The sequence below is a fragment of the Oncorhynchus kisutch genome, linkage group LG20 (assembly GCF_002021735.2).
Source record: "Oncorhynchus kisutch isolate 150728-3 linkage group LG20, Okis_V2, whole genome shotgun sequence".
Classification (NCBI taxonomy): Eukaryota; Metazoa; Chordata; class Actinopteri; order Salmoniformes; family Salmonidae; genus Oncorhynchus; species Oncorhynchus kisutch.
Genome location: NC_034193.2, coordinates 13,897,269 through 13,911,735, shown reverse-complemented (window position 1 = coordinate 13,911,735; position 14,467 = coordinate 13,897,269). Strand labels below are relative to the sequence as shown.

Sequence of the window (14,467 nt, the reverse complement as noted above, 5' to 3'; positions counted from 1 at the left end):
ACACACACACACACACACACACACACACACACACACACACACACACACACACACACACACACACACACACACACATCCTCCAGCACGCATGGAGGGAGAGTGTTCCACCTACCACATCCCCACAGCACCAACCTCTCTCTGAAAGAAGGATATCATCCCCACAGCCCCAGCCTCTCTCTGAAAGAAGGATATCATCCCCACAGCCCCAGCCTCTCTCTGAAAGAAGGATATCATCCCCACAGCCCCAGACTCTCTCTGAAGGGAGGATATCATCCCCACAGCCCCAGCCTCTCTCTGAAAGAAGGATATCATCCCCACAGCCCCAAACTCTCTCTGAAAGAAGGATATCATCCCCACAGCCCCAGACTCTCTCTGAAAGAAGGATATCATCCCCACAGCCCCAGACTCTCTCTGAAGGGAGGATATCACCCCCACAGCCCCAGCCTCTCTCTGAAAGAAGGATATCACCCCCCACAGCCCCAGACTCTCTCTGAAGGGAGGATATCATCCCCACAGGCCCAGCCTCTCTCTGAAAGAAGGATATCACCCCCCACAGCCCCAGACTCTCTCTGAAGGGAGGATATCATCCCCACAGCCCCAGCCTCTCTCTGAAAGAAGGATATCACCCCTCACAGCCCCAGACTCTCTCTGAAGGGAGGATATCATCCCCACAGCCCCAGCCTCTCTCTGAAGGGAGGATATCATCCCCACATCCCCAGCCTCTCTCTGAAGGGAGGTTATCATCCCCACAGCCCCAGCTTCTCTCTGAAGGGAGGATATCATCCCCACAGCCCCAGCCTCTCTCTGAAGGAAGGAGGATATCATCCCCACAGCACCAGCCTCTCTCTGAAGGGAGGATATCATCCCCACAGCCCCAGCCTCTCTCTGAAGGAAGGAGGATATCATCCCCAAAGCACCAGCCTCTCTCTGAAGGGAGGATATCATCCCCACAGCCCCAGCCTCTCTCTGAAGGATGGATATCTTCCCCACAGCCCCAGCCTCTCTCTGAAGGGAGGATATCATCCCCACAGCACCTGCCTCTCTCTGAAGGAAGGATATCCTCCCCACAGCCCCAGCCTCTCTCTGAAGAGAGGAGGTTATCATCCCCACAGCCCCAGCCTCTCTCTGAAGGAAGGAGGATATTACAGAGAGTTGAGCTGTAATGCCTTTTCTCCTCCCGTTATGAGGAAATTGGATTCCTAGGGTGGCAGTGTGCGAAACGAGTTGCACTTAGACGACACACACACACCATGCAAGACCATGCATAACACAAACCCCAAGCGGGCTCTCAGTAGCTCATTCTACCCCAGTAATCCCCCCTGACATTTCCCAATCAGACCCTCCTCGCTGCCAAGTGAGTGGCGAGCTCTGCTGTTTGCAGGGATAACACAGAGGACGCTCATCCATTCCCCTGGCTCTGACACGGCTGTAATGGCCGCTCCACATAAGCAGACGGTTAAGTGTGAGAGATGTCCACCGAGCAATGTCTCTCTGTATCGCCGTGGTGTACCTAGAATCTGGAGCATGGAGTGCAGGCTACAGCACCTCGTAATAACTGTAGGAAACATAGCTAAGCCTCACAGTATCATTTACAGTATATATCTTTCCTGATGAATTGTAATGGAATGTTTGTCTTTTTCCCTTTCCCCCTCAGTGTTGGTAGTCAGTCTAGGAAATGTGTAATAGTGAAGTAAAAATCTGCATCACAAAAAAAAATCATGGTTCATACATGATGTCACTGGGACTGACTCTTCTAAAAATGCAGCAAATATATATATATATATTTTTTAGATGACAATTCAACTTCACGATTAAATCCAATTCACATCTCTTCATTTGATCTTCGTATTATATCACATCCTTTCATCTTCTGAAGTGTAATTGGAAGATAACGCCAGGGATGGAAGCAGTCTGCAACACTGATATGAAAAATTGCCAAAACCCACAGAAAATATTAAATTAATGATAAGAGCCACATTTAATCCAGGTCTTGACTAAAGCATGTCACTTGTTATTAAGGATAAACATAATAATCCACTTGTTATTAAGGATAACCATAATACGCCACTTGTTATTAAGGATAACCATAATACGCCACTTGTTATTAAGGATAACCATAATAATCCACTTGTTATTAAGGATAACCATAATACGCCACTTGTTATTAAGGATAACCATAATAAGCCACTTGTTATTAAGGATAACCATAATACGCCACTTGTTATTAGGGATAACCATAATACGCCACTTGTTATTAAGGATAACCATAATACGCCACTTGTTATTAAGGATAACCATAATAATCCACTTGAATACAAAATAAATTGGCACAGTCTGTAATAATAACAAAGCCAACGCCAACAATGTGCTGAGATCCTGTTTTAAATCAACACCATACTGCGTTGTACTTACTATAAGTGGCAGGGAAACAAATTGACTTCGATCCGAGTTATGTGTTTGTGTAAGGTCATGAAACCTGCTTCTGTTCTGTGTTGGCGTGAGAGACAAATGCTCATGTTACCCATGCTGAGCCCTCTAGCAGACCGTGTGCGATCTAAGGAAAGCATGTGGTCTGATATGGATTATACACAGCATCAAACAGCATCAAACCTCCCAGAAAACAGCTGACTCGGCCACTAGACGCTTCTTTCACTGCACACAACGGGAAAAGCTAACTCCGAAAGTTTTGAACTCTCAACGATGCCAAGTGAAACTTAAAAAGCATCCATGTTGGCTATTTGGCTTTTTTTTCCAGACTGGGCCTAATCGACAAAGAGCCTTAAGATGTTTTGGGGGAGCAACTGTTTTGCTAGCTTGAGTATTAGACACTGACCTTTTCAAAAAGATTAGGATCGGTGCAGTTAGAAACCAGTTGGCATACGGAGGCTGTCCTTTTGCAAACAAGAGGTAAAGGTCAACTCTCAGACCTGTGAACTTATCTTAAGCCGTTGAAAACAAAGTGATACCTTCCCGTCCAGATGGAAAACATCAATAGGAAGCATAATGGATCATGGGGGTGTGTGTGTGTAATGTTGCAAACTAAAAACCTGTTGTGACAATGAATCAAATCAAAGTGTACTGGTTGCGTACACAGTTCAGCAGGTGTTATAGCGGCGCAGCGAAATACTTATGTTACTAGCTCCTAACAATGCAGTCAAATGTCAAACGGCTAAAATGTAAGGAAAAATACAACAAAAAAAACAGAAGAAATCAACAATGGTGGGACGAATTCAATTAACAACCCAAAACAGCACTGTAGATGTATCAAAATGCAATCTATACATATCTACACCGGGGGAAGTATTCAGACCCCTTGACATTTTCCACTTTTATTTTAACGTTACAGCCTTATTCTAAAATGTATTAAATTGTTTTATTTTTCTCATCCAGCTACACAGTACTTTGTTGAAGCACCTTTGGCAGCGATTACAGCCTCAACTCTCTTGGGTATGACGCTACCAGCTTGGGGAGTTTGTGGAGTTTCTTTATTTGGGGAGTTTCTCCCATTCTTCTCTGCAGATCCTCTCAAGCGCTATCAGGTTGGACGGGGAGCGTTGCTGCACAGCTATATTCAGGTCGGGGATGTTAGTTCTGGTTCAAGTCCAGGTTCTGGCTGGGCCACTCAAGGACATTCAGAGACTTGGCCGATGTCACTCACGCATTGTCTTGGCTGTGTGCTTAGGGTTGTTGTCCTGTTAGAAGGTGAACCTTCGCCCCAGTCTGAGGTCCTGAACGCTCTCAAGCAGGTTTACATCAAGGATCTCTCTGTACTTTGCTCCGTTTATATTTCCCTCGATCCTGACTAGTCTCCCAGTACCTGCCGCTGAAAAACATCCCCACACCATGATGCTGCCACCACCATGCTTCACCGTAGGGATGATGCCAGGTTTCCTCCAGACGTGTAGCTTGGCATTCAGGCCAAAGAGTTCAATCTTGGTTTCATCAGACCAGAGAATATTGTTTCTCATGGTCTGAGAGTCCTTTAAGTGCCTTTTTTGCAAACTTCAAGCAAGCTTTCATGTGCCTTTACTGAGGATTGTTTTCAGTCTGGCCATTCTACCATAAAGGCCTGATTGGTGGAGTGCTGCAGAGATGGTTGTCCTTCTGGAACGTTCTACTATCTCCACAGAGGAACTCTGACCAAGGCCATTCTCCCCCGATTTCTCAGTTTGGTTGGGCGGCCAGCATTAGGAAGAGTCTTGGTGGTTCCAAACTTCTTCCATTTAAGAATGATGGAGGCCACTGTGTTCTTGGGGACCTTCAATGCTGCAGAAATATTTTGGTACCCTTCCCCAAGCCTGTGACTCGAACACAATCCTGACTCGGAGCTCTACGGACAATTCCATCAAAATCATGGCTTGGGTTTTGGACTGTCAACTGTGGGACCTGATATAGACAGGTGTGTGCCTTTCGAAATCATGTTCAATCAGTTAAATTTACCACAGATGGACTCCAATCAAGTTGTAAAAACATCTCAAGGATGATCAATGGAAACAAGATGCACCTGAGTTCAAATTCGAGTCCCATAGCAGAGGGTCTGAATACTTATGTAAATAAGTGATTTCAGTTTTCTTAAAATAAAAACCTGTTTTCGCTTTGTTATTGTTAGTTATTGTGTAGATTGATGAGACCCCCCAAAAATGATTTAATTCTTTCAGAATAAGGCTGTAACGTAACAAAATGTGGAAAAACGGAAGGGGTCTGAATAGTTTCCTGAATGCACCTTATATTAGAGTGAGCTACAAATCTAGCATGAGCACTTCAGTAGCTAACTATTTGAGCAGCTTTCTGTTCAACACTTTGGATATACAATAATACAATGAGTATGTGAGTCAAAATGGCTAATGAGAAAACGGGAAGCAAAAGAGAAGAGCGTCAAGGAAACCTTTAAGTATCCTTTAAAGTTGCCCTTAAATCGACTATTTAGTCATAAAACATAAAATAACACCTTTATGGTTTCTACACATTCTCCTTTGATGCTAGCTAGCTGTCTAACCCGTAATGTCAAGACTGGTAGCTAACACATTAAACCCAGAGGCTGTGTCATCCAAAATACATTTGCATGATTTACCCATAGTGCAGCCTCACATTTTCCAACCATGCTCAGGAGAGTTTTAAAATAAGATAAACCGATACGTGATAAATAATTTAAAAGCACAATCAATATTTAAACGATGGGCCCTTGTTGTAAGAGAGCAGATGAGGGCTGTTTAATTAAGACATTGTGGGATAAAAGTAATGGGGTTCTATTGAGAACAACAATGATTTTTTAGGCGATACGGCAAAACTGTTAATCCATCTATCCAACTAAAGACACAGGAAACTCGCACGCACACATACACACGCACACAGACAGAGACACCTGCACATGTGCGCTCACACTCACTAATGAGCCCAGTAATGATCCAATAATCACACTGATATGCCATCAATGTTTGCAATGCACACAGGTGACTTCTTAATGACGTGTATCAAATCACAATGTTAATCGTGATGTCTATTGTTGCGAGATTTTCATGTTTGTTTCAGTGTCATTGCCTCTATGATACCAGGCTGCTAACACCAGCTATAAATAAAACAACAATTTATTTCAGTGCGATCAACACACAATTTTGCCTTTAGCACTCCGTGATGCAGTAGCGATGGTAACCTTGGTCGTAAATAGCTGGGGTTCTTTTTTTTCGGGCACATTTTACGACTGCGCATTTATATCATTGTTAATAATTTAGAGCTTCTGTGAGTCATGTGTTTGTTAGAGGATGCAAACAGTTTATTAGCTGAGTCACATCATAATAAACTTCATAAAAGTCATAAAAACATTCAGTCAAAAGAAAAGGAACTTGAGTATGGAGGACAGACGAGTGTAGGATTATTACAAAAAAAACATCGGACTATTTAGCAAACAACGAACATGTACCAGATGGCAGTCACATTCAATATGAAACAACTGGTGGCCCTGAAGAGTACACCTATACATTCCGTTAAGTGTCATCTCATCTCGCGTTCAACAAACTTAATTACGTTAATTAACAAGGCCGTCGCCCATCACACCACATCTGTTTGACAGTGCACGGTGGCTAACTCAGCTGCTAGCATTAGGACATGTTAATAAGCTCTGTTATGCTAATATTGTGTTTGTTTGCCTGACCTCCATGCTGGTAGCGGTGCGTGGGGACTCCAGACAGCTGCATGCTAAAACTGCAGGGAGTCCACTTCCCTAATCATGAGAGAGAGAGGGTGGAGGAGAGATGCAGTAGGGAAGGAGGGTGGAGAGAGAGGGTGGGTGGGTGGAGAGAGAGGGTGGGCGGATGGAAAGAGAGAGAGGGTGGGTGCAGGAGGAGGAGAATAGGGTGGACTAAACAGCAGGACTCTGCCAGCTTGTTAATTGGACCTGACCATTAGGAATGCACACACCCATGACAGATGACATTTAAACAACGCAACACAGCAGTGTAACGTTGCACAACCCCTTCTGTAGCATAGACACTCCTTATCATAAAATAGGCAGGTGGCTGCGAGGCCACGCCTCTCTACGACTCTAAACACTCATATTTAAGGGTGTTACACTTTTCATCCAGTTAAATGCAGCAATGCCAAACATAGTATCAACAAACTCAAAATACTCCAGGAGTGACTTCAAAGTGGTGCGTGCCACTTGTAAATTTACAGATAAACATTTACAGTTAGCTACTGTAAAGAGCAATGCATTAAGGGAAAGCTGCTGTCAAATTATTTGACACCTTTTTTTACAGTAAGGTACTGTATTACATGTTTTGCTGTATTTTTTACAGCAGCATAATTTCAATTATGGTGCATTGTGGGAAAATGTTGTGGGTGGCTAAATAATCTCTGGCTCATTTAACATATTTTGAGGCTTTATTTGTTTCACCTGTTAGTGAAAATGCTGTACCAAACAGAATACAGTACCATACCATATTTTTGAAAACTAAAAACATTTACCTCTAAATCTACAGTAATTTACTAGCTACTGTGCTGCCAGTAATTTACTGTAATTCGGTACCACAGAATACAGTACCATACTGTATTTTTTGGTATGCCAAAAAGCATTTGAACACTAGTGGGTGCATGTTTTTCTTTTTCTGGCACATTAACATATTTTGAGGCGTGTGTTGTAAGAGGCTATATTTGTTGCTGCTGTTAGTGAGTGCTGTACTATTTAACTGAAATGTGGCAGTAGTTCCATAACAACTGAATGTGTATCATGGACAAATCAGAGTGGCAGCAAGTCTCAACTCTTTAATGGTTGAGTTTTTAGCCATGTCCTTTTGCCCTGTAGTCACTGCCAGTTTAGAAGCCTTTGTTTAAGCCTCTAGAAGTGCAAGTGAATTACAAATATTCATTGGTATGCTGTAATATATAATTACTATTCACTGTTAGCAATTGCTGTGATTTTATTGCAATGGCTTCTGTGCTGCCAGTAATTATTGTAAAAACAATAGGACATATTTTACAGTGTGTCCACGTGTGTGTGTGTTCTATGTGTGTGTGTGGTGGGCTCATTAATCTGGCCTTGCCCATTATTTTTCCACAGAGAGACTAATCACACGGCTGTGATGCGCTCCAGGGGGTTAGGCCGGTACAACCCATCCTTCCATCCATGCCTGCCTGGGACACACACAGCTAGGCAGGCAGCACTCTGTCTCCCCTCTTGCTCTCTGCTCCAACCCAATGAGGGTCATGGAGAAGATGGACTTTCCCCACTATTTAACTGTGACTCATGTCACATCTAGTACCTAGTTACACTCCCTTCCTTTTCCCCGTCCTGCTCCACTAACCTGTATGCCAAGGACAGAGCACGGCGATTGCCTTTACATAGCATGACCACTGCTTAGCAGGCAGGCTGTGGCACAATGTTCATGTTCGTTAAGTCATCCTATTAGGATCTTTTAATCGTCTACCTCGACAGGTAATCTGACGATCATGATTGACAGGTACTGGCTTGCAAATCTGCAGCTGTTCTTGTTCTCATTTCTATTGTTAGACTTCTCTTCTTCAACAGGCATTTATCCTCAAAGGTAAAAGTAATCAAATGGCTGACATGTTGTTTCTATGCAATAGCCTTGTGTGTGTACTGTGTAATAACGAATAAACAATCGAATGCAGGGTTTTTCCGCTTTCAATTGCTTGCAGGGCACAGGGCTGCATACTTCACAGACACGGTGTAAAAGCCCATCTTGCCTTGGATGCTGCGTTTTCCTCATGATTTTTCATGCACTAGTCTTACTCAGGAGGGGCAGATGAAAAAAAGCTAATTCACACATCCACGGAGGTAAGCAGAAAACGAGACAGTGGTTGCTGTGATCATCAAAATGACAAACTCAGATGTGGTTACGCTGGTGGTTGATTTAGTGAAAATCACTGCAGCTTCATTAAGTGTTTTTACGAGATAAGAAAACGCACATGCGGCAGGTTTTGGTGGGCATCTTCCCAGTTAGTTCCACTCGGAGGGGGAATCCACTGGTTTCACTTGCCAGACAGCGCTTCTGCCAGCCAGCCAACCTCACATCACTTTAAGCACACTAAATAAAGATCCTTTATAATATCAAGCTCTTCATCAGCCCTATGCAAATTCATGGTAATTTATGTTCAGAATCAACCGACCTCATACACATTAAAATCTCCTCAGATTCCAAATGTTCTTGTCTAAGAAGTTTAAAGACGGAGCTTCAGATACAAGACAAATGTTTCTATTATCCAATCAGGTGATCCAATAACCTTTCACCCCAGCTCAAGGATTCCAGACTCGTACATTGTGATGTCATTATACATTAGGCTACATTATATGCCACGTTCAAAGCTGAACAGTTGATAAAATGCTGAATATTACATAAAAATGTCTGCAACACATAGATTGGTTGAAATGGACAGTGTAACAGAACAATTAATTATTGATGTACACTGATTGATTGGCATAGCACAGGGACCTGAGTCCACTGATACTGAGTTAAATGGGTCATTGGTTCCTGAGAGGCCCACAGATGGAGTAGGGAGGGACGTAGGGAGGGGGAGGCATTATTCTGTGGACTGTAAGTTGACTAGTATGTTGCGTTTTATTAAGATCCCCATTAGCTGTTGTGAAAGCAGCAGCTACTCTTCCTGGGGTCCACACAAAACATGGCACATAACATAATACAGAACATGACTAGACAAGAACAGAACTACACCAATAAAAATAAAAAAACAGCCCACATAGTCCTGATAAACTCAGCAAAAAAAGAAACGTCCCTTTTTCAGGATCCTGTCTTTCAAAGATCATTCGTAGAAATCCAAATAACTTCACAGATCTTCATTGTAAAGGGTTTAAACACTGTTTCCCATGCTTGTTCAATGAACTATAAACAATGAATGAACATGCACCTGTGGAACGGTCGTTAAGACACTAACAGCGCACAGACGGTAGGCAACTAAGTTCACAGTTATGAAAACTTAGGACACTTTCTATTGACTCTGAAAAACACCAAAAGAAAGATGCCCAGGGACCCTGCTCATCTACGTGAACATGCCTTAGGCATGCTGCAAGGAGGCATGAGGACTGCACATGTGGCCAGGGAAATAAATTGCAATGTTCGTACTGAGAGACGCCGAAGACAGCGCTACAGGGAGACAGAACGGACAGCTGATCGTCCTCGCAGTGGCAGACCACGTGTAACAACACCTGCACAGGATTGGTACATCCGAACATCACACCTGCGGGACAGGTACAGGATGGCAACAACAACTGCCCGAGTTACACCAGGAACGCACAATCCCTCCATCAGTGCTCAGACTGTCCGTAAAAGACTGAGAGAGGCTGGACTGAGGGCTTGTAGGCCTTTTGTAAGGCAGGTCCTCACCGGACACCACCGGCAACAATGTCGCCTATGGGCACAAACCTACTGTCACTGCAAAAAGTGCTCTTCACTGACGAGTCGTGTTTTTTTCTCACCACGGGTGATGGTCGGATTCGCGTTTATCGTCGAAGGAATGAGCGTTACACCGAGGCCTGTACTCTGGAGCGGGATCGGTTTCGGAGGTGGAGGGTCCGCTGTGGTCTGGGGCGGTGTGTCACAGCATCATCGGACTGAGCTTGTTGTCATTGCAGGCAATCTCAACGCTGTGCGTTACAGGGAAGACATCCTCCTCCCTCATGTGGTACCCTTCCTGCAGGCTCATCCTGTCACGACCCTCCAGCATGACAATGCCACCAGCCATACTGCTCGTTCTGTGCATGATTTCCTGCAAGACAGGAATGTCAGTGTTCTGCCAAGGCCAGCGAAGAGCCCGGATCTCAAGCCCATTGAGCTGGGACCTGTTGGATCGGAGGGTGACATTCCCCACAGAAATGTCCGGGAACTTGCAGGTGCCTTGGTGGAAGAGTGGGGTAACATCTCACAGCAAGAACGGGCAAATCTGGTGCATTCCATGAGAAGGAGATGCACTACAGTACTTAATGCAGCTGGTGGCCACACCAGATACTGACTGTTACTTTTGATTTGGAATCCCCCTTTGTCCAGGGACACATTATTACATTTCTGTTAGTCACATGTCTGTGGAACTTGTTCAGTTTATGTCTCAGTTGTTGAATCTTATGTTCATACAAATATTTACACATGTTAAGTTTGCTGAAAATAAACGCAGTTGACAGTGAGAGGACGTTTCTTTTTTTGTTGAGTTTATCAATACATACACACAAACTATCTAGGTGAAATATGGGAGAGGCGTTGTGCCGTGAGGTGTTGCTTTCTCTGTTTTTTGAAACCAGCTTTGCTGTTCATTTGAGTAATATAAGAAGGAAGGGAGTTCCATGCGATAATGGATTTATATAAGGGAGTAGAAGGCGGGAGGGATATAGGGATGGAGAGAAAGAGACTAGGGGAGCAGATTGTGGAGACCTGGCTGTGTAGGGAGACCAAACACCTGGCTAATGTCTCCACAGGCTCTAATTAACATCTGACCCAGGCAGTGCTGCCTGCTTGGTGGCCTGTTACCAAGAGCCACCGTTATTCCCCCGCCTGCCAAAGAGCCTATATCACCGGTGACCTTCTACCACTGTGTAGGACATGGCATCCATTTAATCCCCCATCCAAGGCTTTTCATTGGCCATGTTTCTGGCTCTGTAGCCTTGATCAATCAACAGATAAGGGAGGCTTGTTAAAGAGCTGGTTTACACACACATCCCTCCCACCAGATTACAACACAGCTCTACTCCCCTGGCAACAGGGAACTGGACTAAGTTAAGAGACCTACATGGTTTGGGAGTGTGCACACAACATACTGTATATATAAAGCCTGTCGAGATGTTGAGAACTTTACATGGACTTCATGGGTCTCAAATACACTTGATATTCGGTATTGAAAATGATTCGATGTGGTGGGGGTGAAAAATGGCTTTCGCACACACACAAAAATGAGGGCCCCTCAAGGTTCTTTGGTAAGGGTGATGGTTCTCTTTTAGTGGTAATTCAAATGTAGGGGAGGTGGCTCATTAGAATATTTTGGGGTGTGTTTTGCTCACAGCTCTTTTTGTGCAACCGTAGGTGAGAGTGTCATTCCAGTTTATCTAGTGTGTTGTGTAATGTCATTACATATTATATATGAATATGACCAATGATGGTGTCTCGTGGCAGACTCATGTATGGCCTTAGTAGTTCCCAGTTCTCTACTCAGGGACCCCAGCCATTCCAGAGCTAACACAACTGATTCAACTTGCTAATAAAACCTGTGGAATTGTAATAATATAATAACGCTATTAAACTCAAATAAAAACCTGTATGGATCCACAAAGAACCTTTGAGATTGAGAAATGTTCTTTACAGAACCATTCTCTATAAAGGTTCTATATAGCCCCTGAAAGGGTTGTGACCATAGCGGAATTCTTTTTTGTTGCTACATCTAACCTTTTTTTAATGGTTCTTTATAGAAAAGTGGTCACTAACCTTTTCTGAGCCAAGATCCTTTTCACATTCAAAAAGCAATCCGAGATCTACTGCTCAGATGCATTTTTTAACATGACTTAACATGAAGCTAATAAAAACAGTTATGTGTGGATGAGGTTTGTGCAGTAGGCAGGCCTATTACATTTCCACAGCATATTGGCTATATGCCTGACATGCCTATATTGCTCTTCTCAGACCATGTTATATTTCAAATCTTGAGCTTTGATAACAAAATAGATCAGTTGGTGTAGCACTTGCAAGGCACAGCTGAGCATAAATTGAAATGATTTGCAAATAATTCACTTTTTTATTTTTGGTCATTGTGCTTTGAAGACAACTGGGAAATCATGACGTCAGTGATCTTCAGGTCGGAAAGTCGGAGCTCTAGAAAGATGCCAGAGTTTCCGAGTCTGATGACCGACTTTGAAGAGTTTGATGACTGTTCAAAGCAATTGGGAACTCGTTTTTTTTCGAGTTCCCAGTTGTCTTGAACGCACTGAAGTTGGAAATCTGAGATTTCTGAGTTCCCAGTTGTTTTGAGCACAGCATTAGTCTCAGCGGAGGGAGGGAGGGAGAGAGCAGCAGAGGGTCCGCCTCATGGTCCCTGCTCTCTCCTTCCTTTCCTCCCTTGAGACTGAGGGGACACTGTCCCCACCTGATGGCGGAACTCGAGTCGCACCGCACCTGCCTCTTGCACCAATTCATGTTGTTCCTATGATCAGAGATTGTGAAATATTCCTCGATATTAAAATAGACACGCCACTATTAATAATACAAATGCAGGGCTATCGATACAGGCCCATGGGGCGGCGCACAATTGGCCCAGCGTCGTCCGGGTTAGGGAGGGTTTGGCCGGCAGGGATATCCTTGTCTCATTGTGCACTAGCGACTCCTGTGGTGGCCCGGGCGCAGTGCACGCTGACACGGTCGCCAGGTGTACAGTGTTTCCTCCGACACATTGGTGCGGCTGGCTTCCGGGTTGGATGGGCATTGTGTCAAGAAGCAGTGCGACTTGGTTGGGTTGTGTTTCGGAGGACGCAAGGCTCTCGACCTTCGCCTCTCCCGAGTAACTAAGGGAGTTGCAGCGATGAGACAAGACTGTAACTACTACCAATTGGATACCACGGAATTGGGGAGAAAAAAAGGTTGATTTTTATTTATAAAAAAAAAATGGGAACACTTTTCCGAGTATGCAGAGCTTCTGAATCAACTGCACCTACCACCAACAGTGCAACACACACAAAAAAACACAAGCCTTTATCATTGGCTTTCCTACAGAAATCGACTGGTTGGTGACCACTGTTATAGAACCATTTAGAACCTTATGAGTTTGGTTATTCATAAAACCTCAAAGTGGGCTAGGTTCCATATAGCACCAAAAAGGGGCCCACTGTGGTTACAAGCCAAAATAACCCTTATTTGGCACTATATAGAACCACTTGTTTTTAGCATGCATGCACTCACTATCTTTTTTATTTTCTTTATGGAAATCAATAATAGCAATTTAGTAAGCCAAAGCTCCAGCATGCTGATCCATCTCGAGTCAATGCCAGGGGAGCTGAATTAATTAGCCCCTTATGTCATATATGTACAATACTTAATTCAATAAAAGTGCTATAATTCATGCAGAGCAAGTGCACTTTACCCTTTGAGAAAACAAAAGTGTGTAGTGGTACAGTACATTTGCTGCGCTACACACTCTAGCTGTGAGCTATAATGAATATTCATTAAACACTAGCAATGAAAGCTTAACTGACAGTTTCCATATCGCCTCTAACCCCTTCAGAAAATACATCAACAGTTTAGCATTCTCTTAAATACCTTAACATCTCCAAAAAGAGGCATTAACGAAGAGTGTTTAACAATGTTTTTTCAGTATTTTTTCAAATTTACTGTACATTGTAACTAAAAAAGCTGGAGATCTATACAGTCTCTATACAGTCTCTACACTGCTCTGACCATATGACCTCATAAAAGAGGAAAGCCTGTGCTCTGACCTATGACCTCATAAGAGGAAAACCTGTGCTCTGACCATATGACCTAATAAAAGAGGAAAACCTGTGCTCTGACCTATGACCCCATAAAGGAGGAAAGCCTGTGCTCTGACCATATGACCTCATAAAAGAGGAAAACCTGTGCTCTGACCATATGACCTCATAAAAGTGGAAAGCCTGTGCTCTGACCTATGACCTCATAAAAGCACAGAGCACTGTCATAGGCTACATCATTTGACATGTCCACCAGTGTCCGCGGCTCCACTTTGATCAAATAATAGTCTACATGACAGTCCTGTTCATGTAGAGTACCTGTATTCCTCCTGGGTGAAAACTGGTATGATGGAGGGTTGCAGGACAGTGATAACCACCAGGGTCTTGTTGACTTTCATTGGCTCCCCATCGTCATAGGCAACAATAACCAGCTGAAGAGGGAAATAAAATCAATTTGTTGAATAGATGAAGTGGAACATGGGGTGTCACTCAAAAGCCCCCCCCCCCCCCTCAAATCAGTAATTGTAAATGGGTATGTACTCA

At 43.7% G+C, this 14,467-nt stretch overlaps 1 protein-coding gene across 3 annotated transcripts in view; it reads right to left on the bottom strand.

The window, feature by feature from the left end:
- The window catches only part of LOC109865117 (protocadherin-15-like), a 295,294-nt gene that overhangs the window by 47,529 nt on the left and 233,298 nt on the right, over positions 1 to 14,467 (bottom strand). For all 3 annotated transcript variants that reach the window (XM_031799628.1, XM_031799630.1, XM_031799629.1), the window contains one exon: positions 14,243 to 14,355. In XM_031799628.1, coding sequence (XP_031655488.1) covers positions 14,243 to 14,355 — 113 coding nt within the window. The remainder of the gene's footprint in view (positions 1 to 14,242; positions 14,356 to 14,467) is intronic.